The sequence below is a fragment of the Lissotriton helveticus genome, chromosome 7, assembly GCF_964261635.1.
Source record: "Lissotriton helveticus chromosome 7, aLisHel1.1, whole genome shotgun sequence".
NCBI lineage: Eukaryota > Metazoa > Chordata > Amphibia > Caudata > Salamandridae > Lissotriton > Lissotriton helveticus.
In genome coordinates, this window is record NC_136068.1 from 142,750,973 (window position 1) to 142,774,179 (window position 23,207).

The window sequence follows — 23,207 nt, forward strand, 5'->3', positions numbered from 1 at the left end:
TTTTAAGTATTTTAAAGAGTTCTTAGATATTTATTAATGAATTTACAGGAGATGCTGATGTTTGGATTACTTGTAGATAATTTGTGCCTGGTCCTGTTGGCGTGTGATGTTTTTAACTCTTATTAATATACTAATGTGTATGTATTTTTATGTGGCCCTCATTGAGAGCCAAATCATAATAAACTTTGAACTTGAACTTGACCAGCTTGCTTCAATTTTGAACCAGTTCTGAGAAGTATAAATCTCTCACTGCTTAATAGCGGACTGGTACATCAGTCCACCTGCAAAAAAGTGCTTCCATTACAATATATGGGGGACTATTTTACATAAAAAAGTAACCTCAATCACACTTTTCAACATATTCAGCTCAAGCACTCTAACATCCCAAGCAACTACATTCACCTATTGGGTCACAGAGTTTTCAGTCCAGGAAGTATACATCTCTCGCCTTTCATTGGCTGATTGGTGCAGCACTTCACCCCCTAGGAGTGGTTCTATTAGAATGCATGAAGGGCTTTTTTAAATATAAGAAAGTACTCTCAATACACGTTTTGTCACATTCAATTCTTTATCTGATACACTTTTTGTCCTCTAATGGTTGACAGTAGAAGAGAACGCTCGGACATCCCTAGCATCTACATATAATTACTGGGCACTATTGAGTTTTAACACACCCAGTAGCTATACTACTTCTGCTACTGGGCTGTAGCTTCAGTACAATTTCAGCATACCAAAAGCATATTAATCTGGCTTATAACTGAAAAACAATACTTGTATTTATTTGTGTCCTACATTTTCTTGCAATAAGAAAGTAAAGAAGGGCATACCAAGTGTAAAATGACTGTATTAACGGAAAATCAAACTGTTATCTACTATGTTCAATCAAATATTATTGGGCCTCACCCCTCCTCTATGGTTCTTCTGCAATTCAGGCGGTGGACCAGGAAAAGGAGCAGGAGCCATTATATTACCCACACTGATGTGCCTACCAGGTAAGCTTTCTATGCCAGTGATGGTAAGTCCATCTGCTCGGAGCAACAGAATCCAACCACAAGTGTGGTGTCCCCAGCCTCTTCTGGTGGTTCTAGCAAGCCCTATTGGGATGGTGGGAGTGGGACAGGGGAACAGAGTGCTACGTCCTTCTGCACGTAAGTCAGGTGTTCGTGCATGGTGCACTCACCCAACTGGCTACACCATCTTACAAGCATGAAATGCTGGTTTGCAGAAAGAAGGCACTTCTTGCCTGGCTCTCCTAGACCATAATACGAAATCAGGGGTGCAGGGCACCTACTTCCATCTCCTGGGGCATTTCTGTTTCAGGGGCACGGTATGACAGGCTTGCAAGAACGTTAAGCAACATGAGGATTTGGAATTAAAATTCTTCAATGTCTGGAGAAAACATTACATAAAGAGTAGAATCCAGCTACCTATGTCCTCCAGAAAACTATGCCTATGATGAGGGACATATGGTTGGTTACAATCAAATCCTTAATCAAGCTCTTAGTGCCAAACATTTGGGCGGTATTTGCCAATCCCAACCAGCTGTCTGAAGCCTAGTAGGAAAACTTTGCACCTAAAGTACTGACTAACTCAACAAGTTATTTCTTCCAATTTACCTTGTACATAGGTATAATAAAAAGCAATAAGTTACGGCAAGCACAAGGCTTGCATGGTGCCTATGTAATCTGTTTTCAGTCTTTGAAAGGATAGGATAGGATACTTGGATGCAGACATAACCTATAAAGCATTGGAAAATTATGAGAAAAAGATAAGCTCATATGTTCAGAAGATAGAACATGCTGCCTGGCAAAAGACAGATTGGAAAAATGACTTACTTGCAAAAAAATGCTTCCAACTTTCTGCAGTTCACTGCTCCCTGCAGTCACTATAAAAGAAAGACAAACGTTCATGAATAGCTTTGCAGCAGTACAGGACAGAACAAACCCCAGCTGCAGTGTACAAGGACAGAAGTAATCTTGAATTGGTCTCTTGCAGCGTACTATTGATATCTGTCCTGGACCACCCTGCGTCAACATGTCATATTACTCTCTGTAACACGGCGATGTGAGCATCCTTTAAGTGATGAATATTGGGGTAATGTAGCCCCTATTCCCTGCATGTGCCAAAAATCTGTAAACTAGCCATAGTACAATTGGCGAACTGCCAGATATGATAGGCTCTACCTCCAGCATTCGCTAAGTTCACGTGTACAATCTGCTTGATGGATTGTAAGAGTATGAACGCTATTCGTCCCTTCAAAATTCAGCAAGTCTGCATGATGTAACTGGGGGATTGTGGGATACTGCCTGGCCAACAATCAGTATATCCTGAACAGTCTCTTAATGTAAAACTGTGGGACTGTGGAGCAACCAAGCCCGTCTTCCATGCACATTTAGCAGATCTGTATGGCATACCTGATGTCACCGGCCCACCTCCCTGCACATGCAGCACGCCTTCTGCATTGTACGATACCACAAGCCCAACTTGCAGCAAATCCCAATAGGTCTGTATGGTATCACTTGTGAGATAGTGCAGACAACTCACCATGCACACTGCAATAGGTTCACCCAGAATAATCACAAAAAGTTACCTCCAAACTTCCATTCCATATCCACCAGCTGATTAATCATCAATGTTTGTCCAAGTGCCAGGCGAGTGAGGGCAGGAGTGTTTATTTTCCACTGTTAAAAGAAAAGTTTAATTGGGTAACTTAAAAAAACACATTAATAAAGAGCTTGGTAGAAAATGTGAATAATAAAAAGAGAAAGAATACAAGAACCTGAAAGCAATGGAAGTCGTTATGTATGCAACTATGTGACATGGCTGCAAAATCATCATAAATGACCTTCTGTATAGTGCACTTGTAAAAAATACAGTAGTGAAAAAATGTCTAAAAAGTAGTAAAGATACAAGTCATGTGATCAGAAAAAATGATAACGCATGTTTAGGAAGTATTTGCAGCCCAATATGCATCCCATGGAAATTAGATAAAGTTGCACTGTTTTGGATGGACTGTAGAGAGAATGCTAACGAGATGTGAAAGAGTAGCAAGACTAGGAAACTACCAATGACCACGAATGGAGTGTCTCTCCCCAGCCAGCTGCTGTACGTTCTGAGGTTGTTTCGCCTGTCAGACCACAGGCAACTTTCAGAAGGTACCTATGCTTCCTGAGCAGGAGTATATTTCCAGAATCCATGCATGCTCTATAAGGCGAAGACACGTTTCGGTACACACACGCTCAAGCTGGCTTTGGTTTCAGGTGTACAGCCATCATGGCAGACTGAAAGGGAGGACACGTTTAGCCGCGCAAATCAGTCAGCGGAATGGTTTCAGGCGTGAGCAGTGCAGGGCTCTTCTCTCCATACATGAAAGCCACCTACATGAATTGTGAGGAGGTCCATCTTTCTGGAGTCTTGCCCCATCTTCTTCCTTCTCGCCATCAGATTTTCACACTTCTCGGTGGCTAAAGACCACTAACTAGGTTTCGGGCACAAGTACTCAACAAGAATGTTATACATTCTATTTCCCGGTTGCCGTAACTGGCCCTCTTGGAAGACATCTCTTTTTGTTCGTGCTCTGGTATAGCCACTAAAAGGTAGATATGTAAAACGCGTGGTAACAGGTAAACCCTCCCACCCGCCTTTAAAACATGTCATGTAGCTTAAAAGCTGCATGTATTATAACAGCTCTGCTGCAGGACGCATGTACTGTCGTAAATAAACGTGACATTTACTTTGTAAGTTTTGATTTACTAGTGAGTGTAGAACCAAATTCACAGTGTATATGTAACCTGGGATAAAAGTCAGATTTTATTTACCCATACAGTAGTTTTCAGATATGGCATTTTGTCTACCTAACCTCAGACATGGAGTATTTATATGGGATACACATTCTGGGTGTTGACCATTTCACACTTCCAAATCATTCTGCCCTCCCGAAGTCCAAAAGGATGTTCACTCAATATAAAGAATGTTAGGGAAGGGCTGATTTTAGCCTATATGTGGAATAATTGATCCCCAATAGGACCAGTAACAAGGTGAACGGTGTGATGGAGGCCATAAAAAATTGCACTGTGAAGAGAAAATAAATGTTCTCTTAACCGAGTTCTGCATCAGTTTAAATCACCAACAAATAGCATTCTGTAAAGTTCCTTTGTCTGATGATGTCTGCTTGGTGAGAGACATAATGTCACACTGTTTGCGGGATGGCCCCTTTAAGGGGCTGAATTAGAAGGGATGGAAGTAAAAGGAGCGTTCCATATGGACCACTCCATGTTGGACCATTAGAGCAGATGGTTCTGCTGAATGTTTTGTACCACAAGGCTGATGCCCAGAGGAGAGAACACCCCACTGCATCAAAACACAGAACTGGGAAGTGTGAGAGAATTACCAGGATTAGTTAATGCATGATAATGACCAATTATAAAATAAATCTACCATTTAAAAACACATGTTTCAACCACCGGAAGAAGAAAAACTACTTTATAAAAGAAATCGTCCCTGTTTTGAGAAGTAGAATGGACGAGAAAGATTTCTGGAAAGAGAAAGATGACATGAAAAAGAGAATGAAATATGAAGAAACAAGAGAAAGAAATCAAGACATGGGACATTAGAATAAGAATTACATTGTGAAGAATAGTTTGACTAGGAGAAAGAAAAAAGAAAATAGAACCAAAAATGAATGGTTAACTGAAAAAAAATTGAAAAGAAAGAGGACTCTCAGAAAAAGGAAGGAGGAAAAACATCTAAAAGAAAAGCTTACAGAACAAAAGAGTTCCAGAAAAAAAGGCTTCACATAGAAGAAATACTTCCAAGAGTAAAATGAGGGGGAAGATTCCACTGTGCCTATTACAGACCCTTCAAAGAAGTATCCCGCTACTGTGACTTGAGTTTCTTCCTCTAGCACGCTACTACAGAGTTGAGAGGGACGATAACCGTGGGATTCATACTCACATTTGGAGGATCCTGAATAATGACCACTGAGGGGTCTCGCTCTTGTATTCTACCACTCCCTGCATCCAGGTGGAGGTATCTGTCTATATTTATAAGAGACAGTTTACCACCCTGGATCCACATGGATAGTCGGTGATGGTGTGACTATCATGTGAGATCATGCACAGGAGGCAAGTGAATAGAGACTCAGTGTGCAAATAGAGAGTCAGTGAGTCAATAGATGATTGAGACTGTACGAGGGAGAGCTGACTGGTGGCGAGATGGAGGAGGGGCTCAAGAGGAGGTGCTGAGAGCAAAGAAGTCGGTCTTTATGTTTAATTGTCTGAAAGTCAGCTGAGCCGATTGCAAATGAATGCATCAAAAATGCATGCAGGCTCATTTTGGTTGGTGTGCAATAGTTAAAGTAGTTTGCTTGATTTCACAAGTTATTTATACTCCTAGCGCCTTATACTGATGCCTATTGGGTTCCTCCAGCAAACATATTGCTGGGGCCATCCAAACTCCATTTCTCTACCCGAGAATTAGTGAACAGTGCTCCGGCACCCATCACAACTTGCCAGTTCTTCCATTCTGCCCAATTCTCACTCCGGTGTCTGGAAATGAAAGAAACTTTGTGGAAATATTAGAAACTTTAACAGCCGTAAACCAAGAGCATCATGTCGGAATGGTAATTTATTCTTGACTAGATAGCTGATCACATACAAAGTGGTGGGTGGGTCATGCTCAGAGTACACCACCTACCACAGACTGCTGGAGTGACCTAAAGATATAGAGGTGACATGCAACTCTCACCTTCAATGTGGTAAGGTGTGGTGCAGCGGCCAGGGCAACTGACTTCGGAGCACAGGGCTCACGGTTCGATCCCCAGCTCCGGAGGTAGATCAGCTCAGCACCATGTGACTCTGGGCAATAGCTCACTTAATTACCACAACGGCCCCCAGCGTCTTGAGACCCGTAAGGGTGAGTAGTTTGCGCTTTACAAATACAGATTTACATTTAATGTCCCTCTCAGAGTAAAAACTTATATGAAATGAAGCACTGTGGGACATTTAGAAAGATGAAAATAATTTACCATTTACTCTGCCTTCAATCATACTTTTCACCAAGACCCTCAGTAAGGTCAAGACACACTCTGTTTGTGATACTAATTACAAACAGAGTTTGAGCCAAAGGTTGAGTACAGTCTAAAAGCAGAGACTTAAAGTGTTGACAAGATTATTCACTTGAGGTTTGCAGACAAAATTAAATGTAAGAGTGCCAATCAATATCTAAAAAGGCCATCATCTATCTTCCATCTAGCAGATGGTCTAGTGTTTGACATTATCGAACAATAAGCCTCTTCTTTGGTCAGCCTTTGTCAAAAATTAGCTCTAATTATAAAAAAGGTATTACCTGCTCTGCAAAATAACTTGCTTTCTCTCCGCTGAGTCCTAAAAACAGGAATACAGTATTCAATTCACTTTTAATATATCAGATGCAATTCAACACTAAACGCGAAAGATTTAATTAAAAAAAATCTTAACTTAATTAGGCGTTATTAAACAAGTAGACCAGATACATAAGAGACAATCCACTATTTTATTTGTAAATTTCACTGCCACAACGTACAGCGTAATTTTACAAAATGGTAGCCAGGGTACAATCTAAGGAGGCGAAGTACTGCAGTCATTATTTCACATTGCTGTGTGGGACTTCTTTCGTGTTACCGCGATGACTGGATACTACCGATCTTGGGGCCTTGTGCCTGGACATCACGGCTCAGCCCCGGGCTCCCCTTATAAATCCCACTGTCCTTTTCAACCTACATCCAGACTTACCCAATGTAATAAAATCTGCCTTCACTTGTTCGCTAGTCAGATTCCTCTTCATGGCACCTGCAAGAAACAGCACATCGTGTGACGGTGCAGTGAGAAACAACAATTCTACTGTGCCTTTGGAAATGGTGGCTTGCGCTTTCTCAACCCCCCTGCAATTCCCTGCCTCTTTACAATTAAGGCGAGTGCTTTTAAAGCTATGATGCTCCTATCTCCATAGCAACAGCAGGCCTTGGCCTCTCTCGCACTCAGTAAAAACAGGTTCCACAGCAGCATAATTGCCTGTTCCACTATTCCAGGGCAGATGGTGGGTCATCTCTAAAGTTACACCTGCCCTAGAAGGACCCATGTGATGTGATGGAACAGTTCAATACAAAAGTCTTACAATACATGTGCTGCACCTGGGTGGGAGGGGGCACATTATTTATGGCACCCAGTTGCTATGCTGGTATTTTATAAATGAATCATATATAAAGTTGTCTCTCGAAAAAAAAAAACAAGTATCAAAGAAATTGAATTTTTCCTTCATGCTGTGTAACGTGTAGGATTAATTTTACTTATTACCAATAGGATTTGCAATCAAATCAGAGCAGTGGGACCCCAACATTGCATATTTATGTGGGTCAGTTTGCAAACCGCAGATTTTTATAAAAAATGTGCTTGGTGGTATTGTTGTATGCAGGAAATACTATTGGAAATTAATTATTTGAAGACACCTACATTTGGGTTGGCACCCATTGTGGTATACGCTATATCTAACACCAAGGATTAACCAAAAGGCAGACGGGTGAGACAACTTTTTTTAAGGATCCATACCATTGTGGATGTAAATAAGGAAGGAATGAGACTTCAGTTTATTTTGAAGCACCAGGTCAAGTGGTTGACATTTTGCATATTTTCACGATATGAAGGTTCCTGAGATAAAACAAGACTGGACACCGGCTCAGTACAATATAAATGACTAAGGAGGCTGGTAAAGTTTATACATGATGTCATATTACAATAATTGTTAAATGGGATGAGAAAGCTGACCAATGAGAAAGTAGTAGGCAACTGGAAGCAGGAGAGTGGGAGAGAAATCTGAGATCTATTTTGGGGAAGTTACATAAACTAGTAATTGTCTCAAATTTGAAAAAGACAACAACTTTTATTTTAGGATACACTACTGTTTGGTGTGGATAAGGTTTAAGGAATCAGGAAATAGTCAATGGTCAGGACACATTAGTACAAATGTAACAGACTAGCAATGTCCCAGGGGGCTGTTGCTAAGCCATTTTTGCATCACATGCGGGGAAATACAGTAGATGAACAGGAGAATGTAATTTATGCAATGAAAAATACTTTTGTCTCCTTTTACCTTATTTATAGTTAGATAGAGATAACCCACATTGGATCATAAAGATTAAGGAAGAGAGGGAAGACAAGGGAAATTTTGTAATTGACACTTACCATTCTGTACGGGAAACATCCTTTACAACGCAACTTTTACCACGCAGTGCCTTTACGATGCAACTTTTACAACGCAAACCATTACAACGCATTGCGCTGGGGGGCGCTCTAGGATAGGGAATAGATTTAATTTACTATCCAACACCTTCCCTAGTGTCCACGGGGACTGGAGTTGGAATAGTAAATTAAACTATTCACTATCCAGCACCCCAAAGAGCTATGCGTTGTAATGGTATGCGTTGTAAAAACTGCGATGTAAAAACTGCGATGTAAAAGCATGCGATGTAAAAGCATGCGATGTAATGTCATACATCTTTCTGTACTGGTCAGTAATTGCCATTTAACAATAGAAAATGATTGGAAAGCAATGATTTTATGTTTTCTCTTCACAAGCGACAGTTCTAAATGAAAGCAGAAATCGTTATTTAAGGGTCTTTCTTACCCAATGAAGTTGTCTCTTCACTAGTGCAAACAAGAAAAAACAATACAAAACAGGATTGAGGATGTGAAACATACAAACATGGGAGAAATATACCTGAAAGCCACATATTCCAGCTTATCAAAAGTTTTGCATTTGTAACACGTATTCAGGAATGCAATCAAAATATCACGCAAGGCTACATTTTAGTGGTATCAGACGATTGGCCCATAGGAAGAGGCACTGAACAGGAATGTGGCCTTTGTTCTTTGCACTCCAGATGAAACCACTACATGGTAGATAAAAGCAAAAGAGGTGTGCAAGGGAATTACAATTAACAGTGATAGCCATAAGAAATTTCTGAATGGCGATGACATACGTGCATACTTGTCGGAGCCCTTGTCAAAATGGAAATAATCATTACGCTTTTGGACCATTCAAGGCAACACAAGAGTCTGGCCTTTAAGGAAATAAATCACACCTTTCCACCTGCATAATAAGTGGAAAAGAAAAAAGTGGAAACAGGATGGGGAGTAGAATGGAATTCGGATACTATCAAGTATCTCGGTTTCAGAGTTTACAAATCGCACAGTGACTGACGCACAGTGACCCCATTGACAGTAACTGTACCCGAATTATGTCAGAGTTGCAAAACTGCATATCCTTTGGGTACCACCTCCTGTGATGGGATGAGTAGCCATAAAGAAAACAGTGACACAGAAACTTTTTAGGGAGCTGAATTCCTGGACTACAGAACTAGTAGGGAATAACAGCAGATGGAGGGTAGCCATGGAACAGCTTAAGCTTCCAATGGAAGGAGGACTTTGCCGTCCCAGATCTAGCGCTGTATCATGTAGCAGCACATTTCTAATCCGCGACAAGGTGATTCACGGAGCTTAAAATACCCGAGGCCACCCTGGATGACTAACATGAAGTCCAGCCTCAATGACATTTGTCTCGTGGGCACTAAAGAGTATGAAAAACAATCTACCCATCGATAGATTTGTACTGACCCACCTTAGATTGGACATATTACATCGCTTGGTAAGCTTTCCGACAATGAATGATTGGGCAAAAATGCTACCTAATTGCCCTTGCGATGCAGTATCACCCCAAACATCAATGCATGTTTTACTGTTCTGTAAGTTTTACAAAGAGCATAGGAAAAAGTGGATTTTACCTATTTTGAAATTACGGGGGTTAAGACAATGCCGCTCAGCTTACCTCGCTTTGCAGTATATGGACTCAGATTGTGTTACAAGAAATATTGCACACTTTTTGAAAAGCTCTTTTAGACACAGAAAGCACCCTTGAATAATGTCCTATACAAGAGTGTACTTTTAGGCCTACGCGTAGTAACAATTTTTCTGGCTGTAATAACTTTGTTTTTATCCTGTAAATAGTTTTATCAATTTTAGTCTATAATTGTGATGAATTAGAATAATCATGTGTATTGGTGCTTAAAATTAACTGTTTTATGATTATTGAATACGTTTTAAAGGATGATTTAAACTGTGCTTTTATGCTTTTTAAAGTGTCAAATGAAACCCGAATAAAGCAGACTTGATTGATTGATCTACCCATCCTTGTTGACATGACATGGCCAGAAAATGTTGGCTTATGTACATTAAAAGAGCGAAAAAATACATTGGTCTGTGCACAGGAGATTCTCTCTGGGATGTGGGAGAATTGAGTAAAATCAAAGAGAATTCCTCATGAAGGAGATGTTCTCCTTTGGGGTGTTAAGGTCATTTGAAGAACCGGATAGCAAATTTTGACTACCAGCGGGTCGATCGATTTCGTACCACAGAATTGTACAGACAATGAGACAACTACGGGGGTGAACAAGGAGGAACTCATAGTGGATAAAACACTACAACTGCTCCTCACACGGAGCACAGGCCACAAAGTAATGAACTAAATGTGTCCGACAATCAGAGCAAATTCAATGACAGACAATGGCCACACAAGACTTTAACCTCATCGATGCGGCGGCTATTCCGCCGCAGCGCTAAGGGGGTGGGGGGACCGCGTGGCACGTCCATGCTGGTGACGGAACCGCTCAGTCACCAGCCGCTGTTGAGCTGTGCTCATGACGGAGCGGTTCCGTCATGGCCCCGCCCGCTTAATAGAACGCGCCGCGCAGGCGCGAAATCAGCGCCGCGCAGGCCATGACAGAACCGCTCCGTCATCAGCACAGCGCCACCGCGGCTGATGACTGAGCGGTTCCGTCATCAGCACGGAAAGGGTTAATAGTAGGAGTGTTATATATATCATTCACAGAAGCAAAATGGGATAGAATAAGACAATTCCCGAAGAGTATGAATGAATGTTAATTTCAGGTACATACAGTTTATTATCCTCGACCAAGCTTACATGACACCTGTGAAACTACACCGCCTTCAGCCGGACACCCGTGCTTCAACACCCCATCAGGGGTAACATGCGGTATATAAATGCAAACCTTTTTTCCTCCTCTATCCTTCTGCTATCATTCCAAATCCAAATAACTGACTAACCTATCCACCACTTAAAATGTACTTGCATGTTTCACTATACTATTTCAACACTAATCCTCTATGGGTCCCGGTGTAGCGTGCTACTCGCCGAAAAAGCGCTTTGACGCCTCGTATAGGGTAGTAAGCGCTATATAAATGCAATTACAGTAAAATACAATACTCCAGCTCCGGCGAAGCAGAGGCAACCTTCCATCATATGGTATGGCCATGCAGTAAGTTGGAAAAATACCGGACCCCTTTATCTCCCCAGACAAAACTCCCAATCTTACTCTGTACCTTCATTAAACTTTTTTTCGAGAATGTCAATGGTATGGAAGAAAAAAGGTAAGACAGCTTGGGGAGAATGACCATCTTTACCAAGTTGGTTTTTCCGTAAATAGTTAAGGGGAGGTTCCTCCATCTACTGAAGAGGCCATCGATTTCCTTTATGACCCTGTTAAGATTAAGCTCAGGTATCTTTTCCAAATCCTTTACTACGTAAATCCCCAGATATCTCAGCTCAATGCTGACTCTCCCCGACCACTCCAGATTCCAACACATCACCTCTGTCTTGGTTTTATTGACTAGATACCCGGATAGGGACCCAAACTCGCACATAAGCTCCTCCACCCTCGGGATTGCTGCCTCTGGGTCACTTGTATACAGTATTAAATAATCGGCGTAGAGAGCTATTTTGGAACTGTATTGATCAGATCTAAAAGGATAGATTGAATCACCCAGTCTCAACGCCTGTGCCAATGGTTCCATATATATATTAAATAAGAGGGGCGAGATCGGGCACCCCTGCCTGGTTCCTCTCTGGATGTTAAAACTCGGCGTAAGGAGTCCATTTAGCAGGATTCGGGCAGATGCACCCTGATAGCAGTTCTGTAAGGTTCGAATAAAAATTTAACCAAACCCCACTGCCCTCAGGACCTCCCAGAGGTACACCCAGCAGACTCTGTCAAAAGCCTTAGCCGCGTCTAAAGCGACCACGGCCAAGGGTTCTGTCCTCTGGATGGCCAGATATATGTTGCCAATTAAGAGCTGCGACTGCTCCTGAATGTGTCTCCCTGCGACAAACCCTTTCTGATCCGGGTGTATTAACTTCGGGATCAGTTTTGCCAGTCTCCCTGCCAAAATACCCATAAAGATCTTGTAATCGGCATTCAGCAGGGAGATTGGACGATAGGAGTCCGCCTTTTTCGGGTCCTTGCCAGTTTTTAAGATCAGGACTATTGTTGCCTCCTACCAGGTCTTAGGGACCTTCCCAGTTAGACTGTAAACGGAGTTGAAGGTGACTCCCAGGGTCCATCTGGCGTGGAAAAAACGTAGGCGTAGACTAAAGAAAGGCGGGCTTGCCCTTCCCGACGTGAGGCTGTATGCTGCAGCATTCCAGTTTAAAAGCATACGGATGCTACTTGTGAAACCAGGGGAGTCAGCTTGGGGAAGGCTGTTAGGAGAAATGGCGAGAGTAGAGGGAGGAGGCGACGGTGAGGCTTTTCTATATAAGTTTGGGTCACCAAAATTCTTCAGGCGGGTACGCCTGAAGGTTCGGAGGGCGGCCTTGGAACTATGGTATAGGCTCAGACGTACCTGGGGCATGGGATACTATTCGGACAGTGCCCCTGTGTGGGATACACCGGGAATACCGGATTGCCTAAAGGACAGTTTGGCGTTGCCCATGAGAAGGGCAGGCATTACCATCTGGGCCGAACTTGTAGACTCCGGGGGGATATATCCATGGGAGTACCGGAGGGCAAAGATCGGGCCAGGGCTCTCCAGATTCAAACATCTACAGTTAGTATCATGGTATGATGCAGAAAAGGGGGAGGTCAGTGGGAATAGAGAGATTGAAGAGTTGTGGCAATCTATCCTCCCATTCAATAAGAAAATCTCGACATGGTATAACAGCTTGTTGGAAACTGAGGATCACGAGACCCCGCCTTTAGCTACAGTATGGATGGAAACTCCCCTCGGGCCATTAATAAAGTCCCTGTATGAGCCCTCTTTAAAGATTTTGTATAAATATGTTAAGCCCGCTTGTCTAAAAAAAAAAAAATCACCTTTTTATCATTAATAGGCTCTATTACACTCCCGCAAAAATCGCCAAGTTCGCCCCTGAACCAGCCCCTAAATGCCCCAGATGTTCACTGCCTCTAGCGTATGACTTACATATCTTCCTTGAGTGTCCAGCACTTGAAAAGTTTTGGACTGAGGTGAGTGACAACATTCGAGATATCTTTAACACCACAATAGAGATTAACATGTCATTAGTGTTTTTGGGAGATGATGGCTGTTTGAGTCAGACCCTCTCTCAGAAGGATAGAGGCCTATTAATTTATTTGATTTTGCTGGCCAGAAGGGAAATTTGCAGGAGGTGGAAAGATCCCTTACCCCACAAAGGGAAGATTGGCTTAAAGCCTCTTTTTCTATGGCTTGTCTAGACTATGAGGGTGTAGAAGATAAGACAATAAACATCTGGCACCCTTTTATGAGATGGGGCCAAAATGTAAGCTTAATATAACTGGTCTAATGATTACACCAGGTCCCCTCACAAATAAGGGACCGATCGGACGACCCAAGCGAGTGCGGTAAGCCGTAGGGGCCACAGATCACAAAGGCGGCTTCATAAGACCCGCAGAGGCTTGACAGGTGAGATGAGGACCAAAAAAAAAGGAAAAAAAGGAAAAATACCGGAGACAGTGACAACAATATTGACCGAGACGACAAGCAGACCTGGCCTGTGCCATCCCAAAATATCCTTATTAGCGGGCATGTCTAGACCCAAGAAAGGCCAAGACAGACGCTAATTCATAGATCGAGAACTACTAATGGCCAAGAGGGAAATCTCTAGGAACTGGATATAAATAAGACCCCCCTCACAATAGAAGGGTGGGAAATCGAAACAAGAAAAGGGTGGAAGCTGAGAAACGCCTTGTGAAACATAAATCGCAAGAGTGGCACCATGTGAGGAACCCTAGCATGGGATAAAATGTTAGTACAGTTTCCCAAAGGGATTAATGCCCACCTAGATGATGAATAATTTAACTATAAACAGAAATAAAGGCGGAGAATCGGGAAGCACTCACTGATGCGAGGAAATTATGTAAGTGAGAAGCAGTAGAGGGCAGAACAAGTTCATATGACGCACTACCACTTGTCTTGCCCTCCCATCCTATGAGATGTGGGTAAAATATGCACGAGTTGGACACTAAAAATTAACAAAAGGAAAAAATATAAACTAGAAAGAATGAAGTGTGTAACGTAGAAGAGAAAGGTGGTGGCACAGTTAAATATAAAGTTGGTAAAGCGCGCTAACTCTGGAGCAATGACACAAGTTCGTTTATTTTTGTCAGTCAAGATATGCATCGATACTATGCAAGGATGCGTCACGTACGCTGGTTGAAATGTTAAGAAAGAAATGATGTTTAAAAGCCTGAATTTTGCTAAGCATGCTCACATTTTAAGCGGCCCGAAAGGCATGCAATCAGATTTGCCTAATGAAATCCTACAGTCTTGCTCTAATTTTAACCGCCTGGGAACTATCGCCACCAAGTGGCCAAGACTGGTACCACATAACAGCAACAATGCCTATCTACCAAGTGCTATAAATTAAACTAAGCAGCTCCACACTTTTATTTTTCTAAGCCAGAATCCACCGTCCACATACTTTCAAATGTTTAATTGTACTTTATTATAATTGCATTTATATCGCCATGACGAGGCGCTAGAGAGCTTTGCGGAAAGGAGCATACAACTCCAGACCTTGGGTGAAACAGTGTGTGTGACTCTAAAATGGCCAATCTAAGTAGTGTAGATGTCAAGCCTGAGGACCAGAGTTGTGCTCTTATTTTGCATCATCGCTGCGCTTGTGCATGAGCTTGAAGTAAAAAGGAGTGAGAGATGACACACAGGCATTTATCTGGGAACAGTGGTACAACACAGTACTATGCAGCGGTTGACGTGTATAAAGCAAGCATGGGCACTGTGATCCGGAGTACAATGGGGTTGGGTTTAGGATGATTCTAAAAAGAACAAAATATTTCTGCAAATACTTTGTTGCCTTTCACCAGCAGACAACTGCACATATACTCTAAATATTCACATCTTAAATGAAAAATAATTTTAAGTTAATCAAATCTCTGGGAAATGATTGCTCTGGTAGGAAAGCTCAGTTGGTTAATGAGGTCACTTCAGATGTCTGTGGGTGTAACTAGAGGGTCACGGATTTAAAACCCTGGTTAGTGCACTGGACAATAGTGCCAAGGGCATATATGGTGCGATGGGGCCCAGCCTCTAATAAAAAAGCACTGCCAATATGCAAGTCATTACATGCACTATACGATACACTAATGCAGTTTAAAAAACATATACACAGTCTAAGACAGGCTTCTCCAGCTAGTAGCTCATGATCTACTGGTAGTTCTCCAGCTACTTGTAAGTAGCTCTCCTGCGTGCAGCCAGAGAACTAAATTAGAAGCTTTTGCTTAGCCGAATGTATTCCAGAATTTAAAAGCATGTATTTGAGACGAAAATGTGTGTATTTTCAGAACTCATAAATTGATGTGTTGGGAAAATGGTGGAATTTCTAAAATATATATTTAAAGCGGATATTTGAGTGATTAAAATCAAATTGTGATGGAGAGATGTATTACTTCTATCATTAACTTGGTGCTAAGGGGATTGCAGCTATGGTTGTTGTGTTATCCTTGCAGAGGGATTCCGAATTGACAAAGTATTTTTTCATTTACTGCTGGCAACCATGCAGGATGCATGGATATAATGACCGATGGTAACCTTGCATATGGTGGCCACTAACCTAATCTTGTTTTATGTGGTTATCATTTAATCTCTAATAATATCAGTAGTTGAGGAGGATTTTCACTGAACATAAGAAACTCTTATTAGGGAAAAGGTTGAAGTCGCCTCATCTAAGATATGCTGTCGTAGTTCACAAAATTTCGATCTGACCGCCCTTCGGGCAGAGGTGGTGGGACTGCGGTTGTCTTTAGAGAACTGTGGACTTTTTCTTATGATTCCCAAGTACAGCTGGCGGAAGCAGAGATGCTCCACTTTTCTCTAATATTCAATGCTCATTCCTCCATAGGTGGCACGCTGGTTTACCGCCCCCCAGGTTATATCGGCAACTTTGTGCAGGTCTTAGAAGAGACCATAGTCCCCCGGATTCTACGTCATTCCCGGTATCTTCTCCTGGGTGACTTCAATATCCATGTAGATAGCTCGGACCTTCCAGAGGCGGTTCGCCTTGACGAAGCTCTTTCCATGGCCCAGCTAGAACAATGGGTGGTTGCCCCAACCCATCAAGGAGGTCATATTTTAGACCTGGTATGTTCGAACTTTGATATCAGTATGGCCTATCCAGAGACAGTGAGCTGGTCGGACCATAAGCTTATTAGATTTTCCTGGCCTTTATTGACTTCTGCTGTGCCCCATCCTCATAGCGCCCATACGCAGAAGATTAACCTAGATACTCTCTCTGACGGCCTTGCTGCTTCTCGTCCAGTGTTTCCACCTGATATTGAGGCCGCAGCCAGCACATTCAATCAATGGGTGGAAGGTGCGACGGCGGCAGCAATCAAAAATAGCCGAGTCTGTAGACTTCGTGCTACCCCCTCCAAACCATGGTTTTCCCAAGCCCTCCGTACCCTTAAATCAGGCTGTAAAAAGCTGGAGCGGGTGTGGAGACAAGCGTATCTTCCTGAAGCAAAGAAAGATCTGCGGACTGCGCAAAAAAAGTACTACGCAGCCATCAGATCGGCCAAAAGTAGCTATTTTGCTGGTCGCATTAATAAAGCAAACAACAACAGTAGAGAAGTTTTTGCGATTGTAAAAAGTTTTGTATCTCCTTGTGCGTCACAACCTCTGCTGCGTGCATCAGAGGAATGGTGTGAAGAACTATCTGAATTTTTTGTTGACAAAATTGTTAGAATTCAGGTGGATTTGCAAAACGTTTGCAACGGCCTTTCACCCTCCCTAATAACTCCACTTCCTTTAATGCCCCCTCGCACTGAGAAATTGGCCACCTTCACCCCTCAATCTAATTCTGACATCATTGCTATTGTTGCTGCCTTAAAATCCGGATCTCCTTCTGATCCATGCCCGGCTAGAGTTCTTGCGGGCTTAGCGGAAAGAGTGGGAAATGAGGTTACCCAGATTATTAACCTCTCGCTTCTCACGGCTACTGTTCCCGCCTGCTGGAAACGAGCTAAACTGCTCCCATTATTAAAAAAAAATGGATTAGATCCAGCCACTCCGTCTAATTTCCGCCCAATATCTTTGCTTCCTGCGCTAGCAAAAATATGCGAAAAGACTGTCTTCAATCAGCTAGATAAATTTGTTGAATCCACGGAAGCACTACATCCAGCTCAGTCCGGTTTTAGGGCCGCTTACAGTACCGAGACGGCCTTAGTCGAAATATCGGAGGCTATTCGGGAGTGTTTGGACGAGGGCGGCAGAGCGGCTCTGATTTTACTAGACCTCTCTGCTGCCTTCGATACGGTGCCTCACTCCCTTCTACTCTCCAGGCTGGCCGACATAGGTGTTGTGGGACCTGCTTTTGACTGGCTGACCTCATTTTTGAGTCATCGCACTCAACAAGTCTGGTTGCCTCCTTTTGCTTCCACCCCCAAATTACTTTCCACTGGTGTTCCGCAGGGGTCTACCTTAAGCCCTCTGCTTTTTAATATTTATCTCACCCCTTTGATTTATCTCGCAGAACAGTTGGGGGCTAAAATTATGGCATACGCCGATGATACACAACTTTTGTTTACCTGGTCCAAAGATGATTCAGATACGTCGGCGGCCCAACTCTGTCTGTCCTCTATTTTTCAATGGCTAGCAAGTGCCCAGCTAAAATGTAACGAAAGCAAATCCGAGATTTTGCTGTATGGCTCTTTTCCCGAGGATTTTAGCGAACGTCTCTGGCCTGCGGACTTTCCCCCACCAAAAGCATCATCTGGCCCGGTGAAAAACTTAGGGGTTTGGTTCGGTCAGAACCTTAAGTTTGAGGACCATCTAAAGAAACTCACTGGCGTCTGTTTTTCTACCTTAAAAACTTTACGCAGGTTCTTTCCCCTCCTTACAAAAGAAGCTAAAGAGACTGTTATCCGTGCCTTAATACTTTCTAGGCTAGACTACGCGAATGGACTATTCTGCGGATTGCCGGCATATCTGATCCATCGCCTTCAGGTTATTCAGAATGCCGCCGTTAGACTTCTGTTTAATGTCCCCAGGCGTTCTAGTGCTCGCCCTCTTCTCCGTGCTCTTCACTGGTTACCAGTTGCTCAGAGGATTCTATTCAAAATTTTAGTGCTTGCCTACCGAGCTATTCATCAAACTGGCCCTGTTTACTTGAGAAAAAGATTTTCCTTGTATGTCCCTAACCGCCCACTACGATCGGCTAATCTGTGCCAAATGTCCATCCCCAAATTTAAATACTGTAGACTTGGCGGCCAATCTATTTCAGTAAGAGCAGCTAAATCTTGGAATACTCTACCCCTCCATTTGAAAACTGCATCCACTCTTAGTGCATTTAAGAAGGGTCTAAAAACCCATCTCTTCAATACTATAGTTTAAACCTCCCCCATGCAGTGTCTGCAGGTATCTGCTCTCTCCCAATCTGCTCCGCCCTCAACGCGCCAGGATACTATTTTTTTAGTAATAGAGCGCGCTATAAAAGCCTTTAATAATAATAATAATAAAATGTATTGGACACAGCATTAAGAGAGGCCACCACAAAATGTGCAAAAAGAGTCAGTGTTACAGTGTTTATGGTGCTTTCAAAAATATTATTTTTAGTAATACACAATCATACTGTAGCTAATGCAAACCTTTTTTTCATAACAGTTACACTACCTCTCAAAAAGAATAACTCAAGTTTCATAGGATTCTATAAATTAAAGGTTGGACTGCCTCCCAAACAGCCTTTAGTGCTATTGATTAATCAATTTGACATATTTACATTTCTTGCAGGCAATACGCACACTGGGTAGAAGAGAAAGAAAGAGAGAGAGAGAAGAGAGAGAGAGAGAGAAAGAGAGAGAGAAAGAAAGAAAGAAAGAAAGAGAAAGGGAGAGAAAGGGAGAGAAAGGGAGAGAAAGAGAGAGAGAGAGAGAGAGAGAGAAAGAGAGAGAGAAAGAGAGAGAAAGAGAGAAAGAAAGAGAGAGAAAGAGAGAGAGAGAGAGAGAAAGAGAGAGAAAGAGAGAGAAAGAGAGAGAAAGAGAGAGAAAGAGAGAGAGAGAAAGAGAGAAAAAGAGAGAAAGAAAGAGAGAGAAAGAGAGAGAGAGAGAGAGAAAGAGAGAGAGAGAGAAAGAGAGAGAGAGAGGGAGGTGTCACTTAAGAGTGCTTGTAGAAAGAAGTTAAAACAAGAGAAAAGAGATTAAGAGGTGAAAGGACAGGGGTCAGAGTACAAGGGCAGCTATTCTGGCCAAGGCCCTTTCCAGGTGCTAACAGGTCCAAACAGTTCATTGTGCTGCTTCTCATCACCTTCCTGCCACCCAGTTTAATTTTACAGCTATGGTGCAGCTTCTATGTTCATATTGTGCCAGGGGCCTAGGAAGGGGGGTGCGGTGGATGCCAGCCGCCCCTGGTCTCATCACTGAGTGGGGTGACAAAATGGCAAAAATATGTTTTTTAAACACATATTTTTGTCATTCTGTCACCCCCTCAGTGATGACACTGGTCACCCCCGGCTTGACAAAATGGCAAAAATATGTGTTTTAAACACATTTTTGACATTTTGTCAAGCCGGGGGAGACAAGAAATTTTCCGCACCGGGTACCACCTAACCTTGCTACGCCACTGTATTGTGCCGTATGAGGTGAGATAAAACGTTTATCAGCACCTTATCAAAACTCAAACAGCACAATGAGACCCACCCTCAAAGTGTCATAGCTAAATTAGCATGAATATGGGTTCTTTTTTACAGCACGAGCTATAAAATAATGAATAGGCTTCTGGACAGACTGCAGAATTTAAAGTGGGACCTTAGGGTCGTTGTACAAAGAATTGGAAGGGAGGATGACCAGCGCTCTCCCCTCCAGTCTCCACCAGCCGAGATAGCTTCATGGCCCATCTGTGGGCTTGCCCCTCTGCAGAGGTAGCCAATAGAAATGCGACCACAAAGACACCCGAGGGAAATTAAACGATAGCAAGGGGCTCTTTCAACCTAAATGAAATGGTTTACTGTGAAAACATAACTAAAACAAGTATTGGCAAAGCCAATACATCTACCCTTTCAGATCAATAGCGTTGATTCTGGCCATGCTGTATAGCGCCCAATGCTGTAAAGTAAATTGTAAATTGATACTTGTATAGAGCACTACTCACCCGCAAGGGTCTCAAGGCGCTTGTACGAATACCGCTGTGGAACCCATCCTGGCTTTCCCTGTGAGGTGTCCACTCCTGGGCACCCCCAAGGTGGAGGTCAGGCATCCTTAGCGTTGTGGGGGCCGTTGTGGAGATTAAGCAAGCTAAACAGAAACAAGCTGTACAGCAGGGCTTTTAAAAAAGAAAAAAAAGGTCATGCACGGCCAGCTGCATCATCTTGTAGGCGCCCGCACCAAACATGTTTTGCCATTTCACGAACCAAGTTGGATTGGTGAACAGAAAAACAAGCATTTGCAATGCAATAGGTCGGACAGTTGCACGATTTTGAGCTATTGTGAATGACAATGCCTTCTATTTGTGTTTAAAAAACCTGCAATAATAAAAGGCATTGTCATTTACAATACCAATAGGTTAAAGTTTCTAAAATCGAGACCTATTGCATTGCAAATGTTTGTTGTTTACAAGCACCCCATGCTGCCATTCCATGTTAAAAGAGGCCAGCTCCTTTCTTTAGACGAGCTGTGTCTAAAGAAAGGTCAGCGGCCACCGTTAAAGGGAAAACATGGTATGGGGTGCTTTTATCAAACAAAGCATTGGTTTGTTAAGTTGACAAACAAATACTTTTTTTTGTAAAAGCAGCTCGTGAAAGTGTGCATGGCGCGCTGAATATTGCAGGAAAGCATTTTCTGTCTGCAGTAGGAAAAACTCATTAAAAAAATAGTGCTTACAGACTATATACGACGTATGGTGTAACAACCGAAGTAAAAGGGCTAGTCCTCATGGGAGGTTACAAATGAAGACAAGGGAGTACTAAGGAGGGACTAACAAGCCTATTAACGAGTCAGAAGTCAGCTTTTACGAAGGACAATGACACAAGCCAATGACAAATATGGACAGAGCGTGGGCAGTGCTTCAAGTCCATACTCCAATACAGCATGCCTTGCAGAGCAGCGCATGCGCTGCCCAGGCTCGACCTAAAAAGCAGTGCTAGGGAAAGCAACTGCGGAGGAAGCAACAAGGGTTACTGGGAAACAACAACGGTGAGGAACCACACCAAGAGGGATAAGCTAAATGGAGGGGTGGGAAGCAATTGGAAGGGATGTGTGAAGCTACGCTGGGGTAGTGGGGTGGAAGCAACATATAGTGCGTAGGAAGAAATACAGAGGGGGAGCAAATAATTAGAGGGGAATCTAGGAGGAGCAAACATGCAAGCAAACGTGCAACACAAAGGGGGGGAAGCACACAAAAGAAAAAGCAAAACATGGTTGCTTAAATATACGAGGGAAGGGGCAAGCACAAGGGCAGTGAGTGTAGAAGAGGGGAGATATACAGGAGGGAAACAGCAGGAAAACATATTCACTCTCGTAGAGTAATAAAACAAAAAGAAAAACCAGTAGCGCCTGAAAACAGAGCAGTGGAAGGACACACGTAATGTGCCCATGCTCCTGAGGAGGCACAAACCTAAGAGTACGTGAAGCCCACAAGTGCTGGCGAATTAGAAGCAAGCAAATGTGAGTGACAAGGAAGCAAACCACAGGTAAATAATGGGCGGGCTTCAAGCCCATTTCAACTTAACAATATGTCTAGCAAAAGAGATGTTGCAAAGTACTAGGGGGAAAGTACGACACCACAGATCGAGGAATGGAGTAGGGGTATGGACCTATATATGACGGCAGAAGGGGTCACAGATAAGGCGAGAGGCTGCCCTAAGAAATTTGGAAGAGTCTGGAATAAATGGAGGAAGTACCATGGCCTTGATGGGGGACTGTAGAGGGTACCGGGGATAGGACACTCCTGGTGCACAGAAGTGTTGTGGAGACACAAGACACTGCAATGTGGACAGTGATGGAGTTTGAAGCATTGAGCTGGACAAAAGATTGGACTGCATTATTGCTGTTTTTTTACAGGCATAAGGCGGGGGGTGGAGGTGTGGGGGAAGGGAGATGTTGATGGATGATGACGTAATTGTACCATTGTTTCTGAAAAAAACTGCGAATAAAAATATTTATAAAAAAAAAAAAACAATATGTCTAGCAACAGATGGTGCATGAGCTAACCTAGTAGACGAGACCTAAAAATAGACAGCAAAAATAGCATATCAACCATATATAAATATTCTTATGCTACTACTGAAAACAAGTGAGCCACAAGGATGCATCATGAATGTACTGCAACTGCCCTACAGTAAGGTGCCACTCCATCAAAGACTTCTTTCATATGCTTATCGCTTATCGTACAGACGTGATGGCAGATATCCCTCATCAAGGCCCTCAAAAGCCGTGGCATTTTTTTTAAACCAAAGAAACACTACCTGTTCGTACTTCCCATTCTATGCAAGTCTGGTCGCTCATGTATGGGCTGTTAGCAAAAGTTCTTTATCCCAAAATAGATCTTCTTTCAAGAATTGCGCCTCTCAAACACCTGACAGATTAAGACCACTTCCTTCTCTTAGTCTTCATGTTCATTTACACATCTGGTTAGGGAAACACAGGGGCACAGGCCCAAACAGCAGCCAAGAGGCTACTTCTAGGTCTTACAAGCAGACATCACATTTCTGATGTCATTCTAAAAAGCCACATTGCACATGTATCTCAACGCTGCATGACTGATAACTAAAACTTAATGTCTTGACCCTTCCACTCCACCTCTAGTGCGTGGCTCTCGGGTTCTCAGAGCCTGAACTGGTAGACCTAACCAGAGTCGATTCATCATACAGAGTTTGTG

General features: G+C 42.8%; 1 protein-coding gene across 1 annotated transcript in view; it reads right to left on the reverse strand.

Moving 5' to 3' along the window:
• The window catches only part of COMMD7 (COMM domain containing 7), a 67,074-nt gene that overhangs the window by 21,810 nt on the left and 22,057 nt on the right, over nucleotides 1-23,207 (reverse strand). The window contains exons 4-7 of the mRNA XM_078651790.1: nucleotides 6,771-6,827; nucleotides 6,346-6,383; nucleotides 2,591-2,681; nucleotides 1,836-1,885 (exon numbers count right to left, since the gene is read on the reverse strand). Coding sequence (XP_078507916.1) covers nucleotides 1,836-1,885; nucleotides 2,591-2,681; nucleotides 6,346-6,383; nucleotides 6,771-6,827 — 236 coding nt within the window. The remainder of the gene's footprint in view (nucleotides 1-1,835; nucleotides 1,886-2,590; nucleotides 2,682-6,345; nucleotides 6,384-6,770; nucleotides 6,828-23,207) is intronic.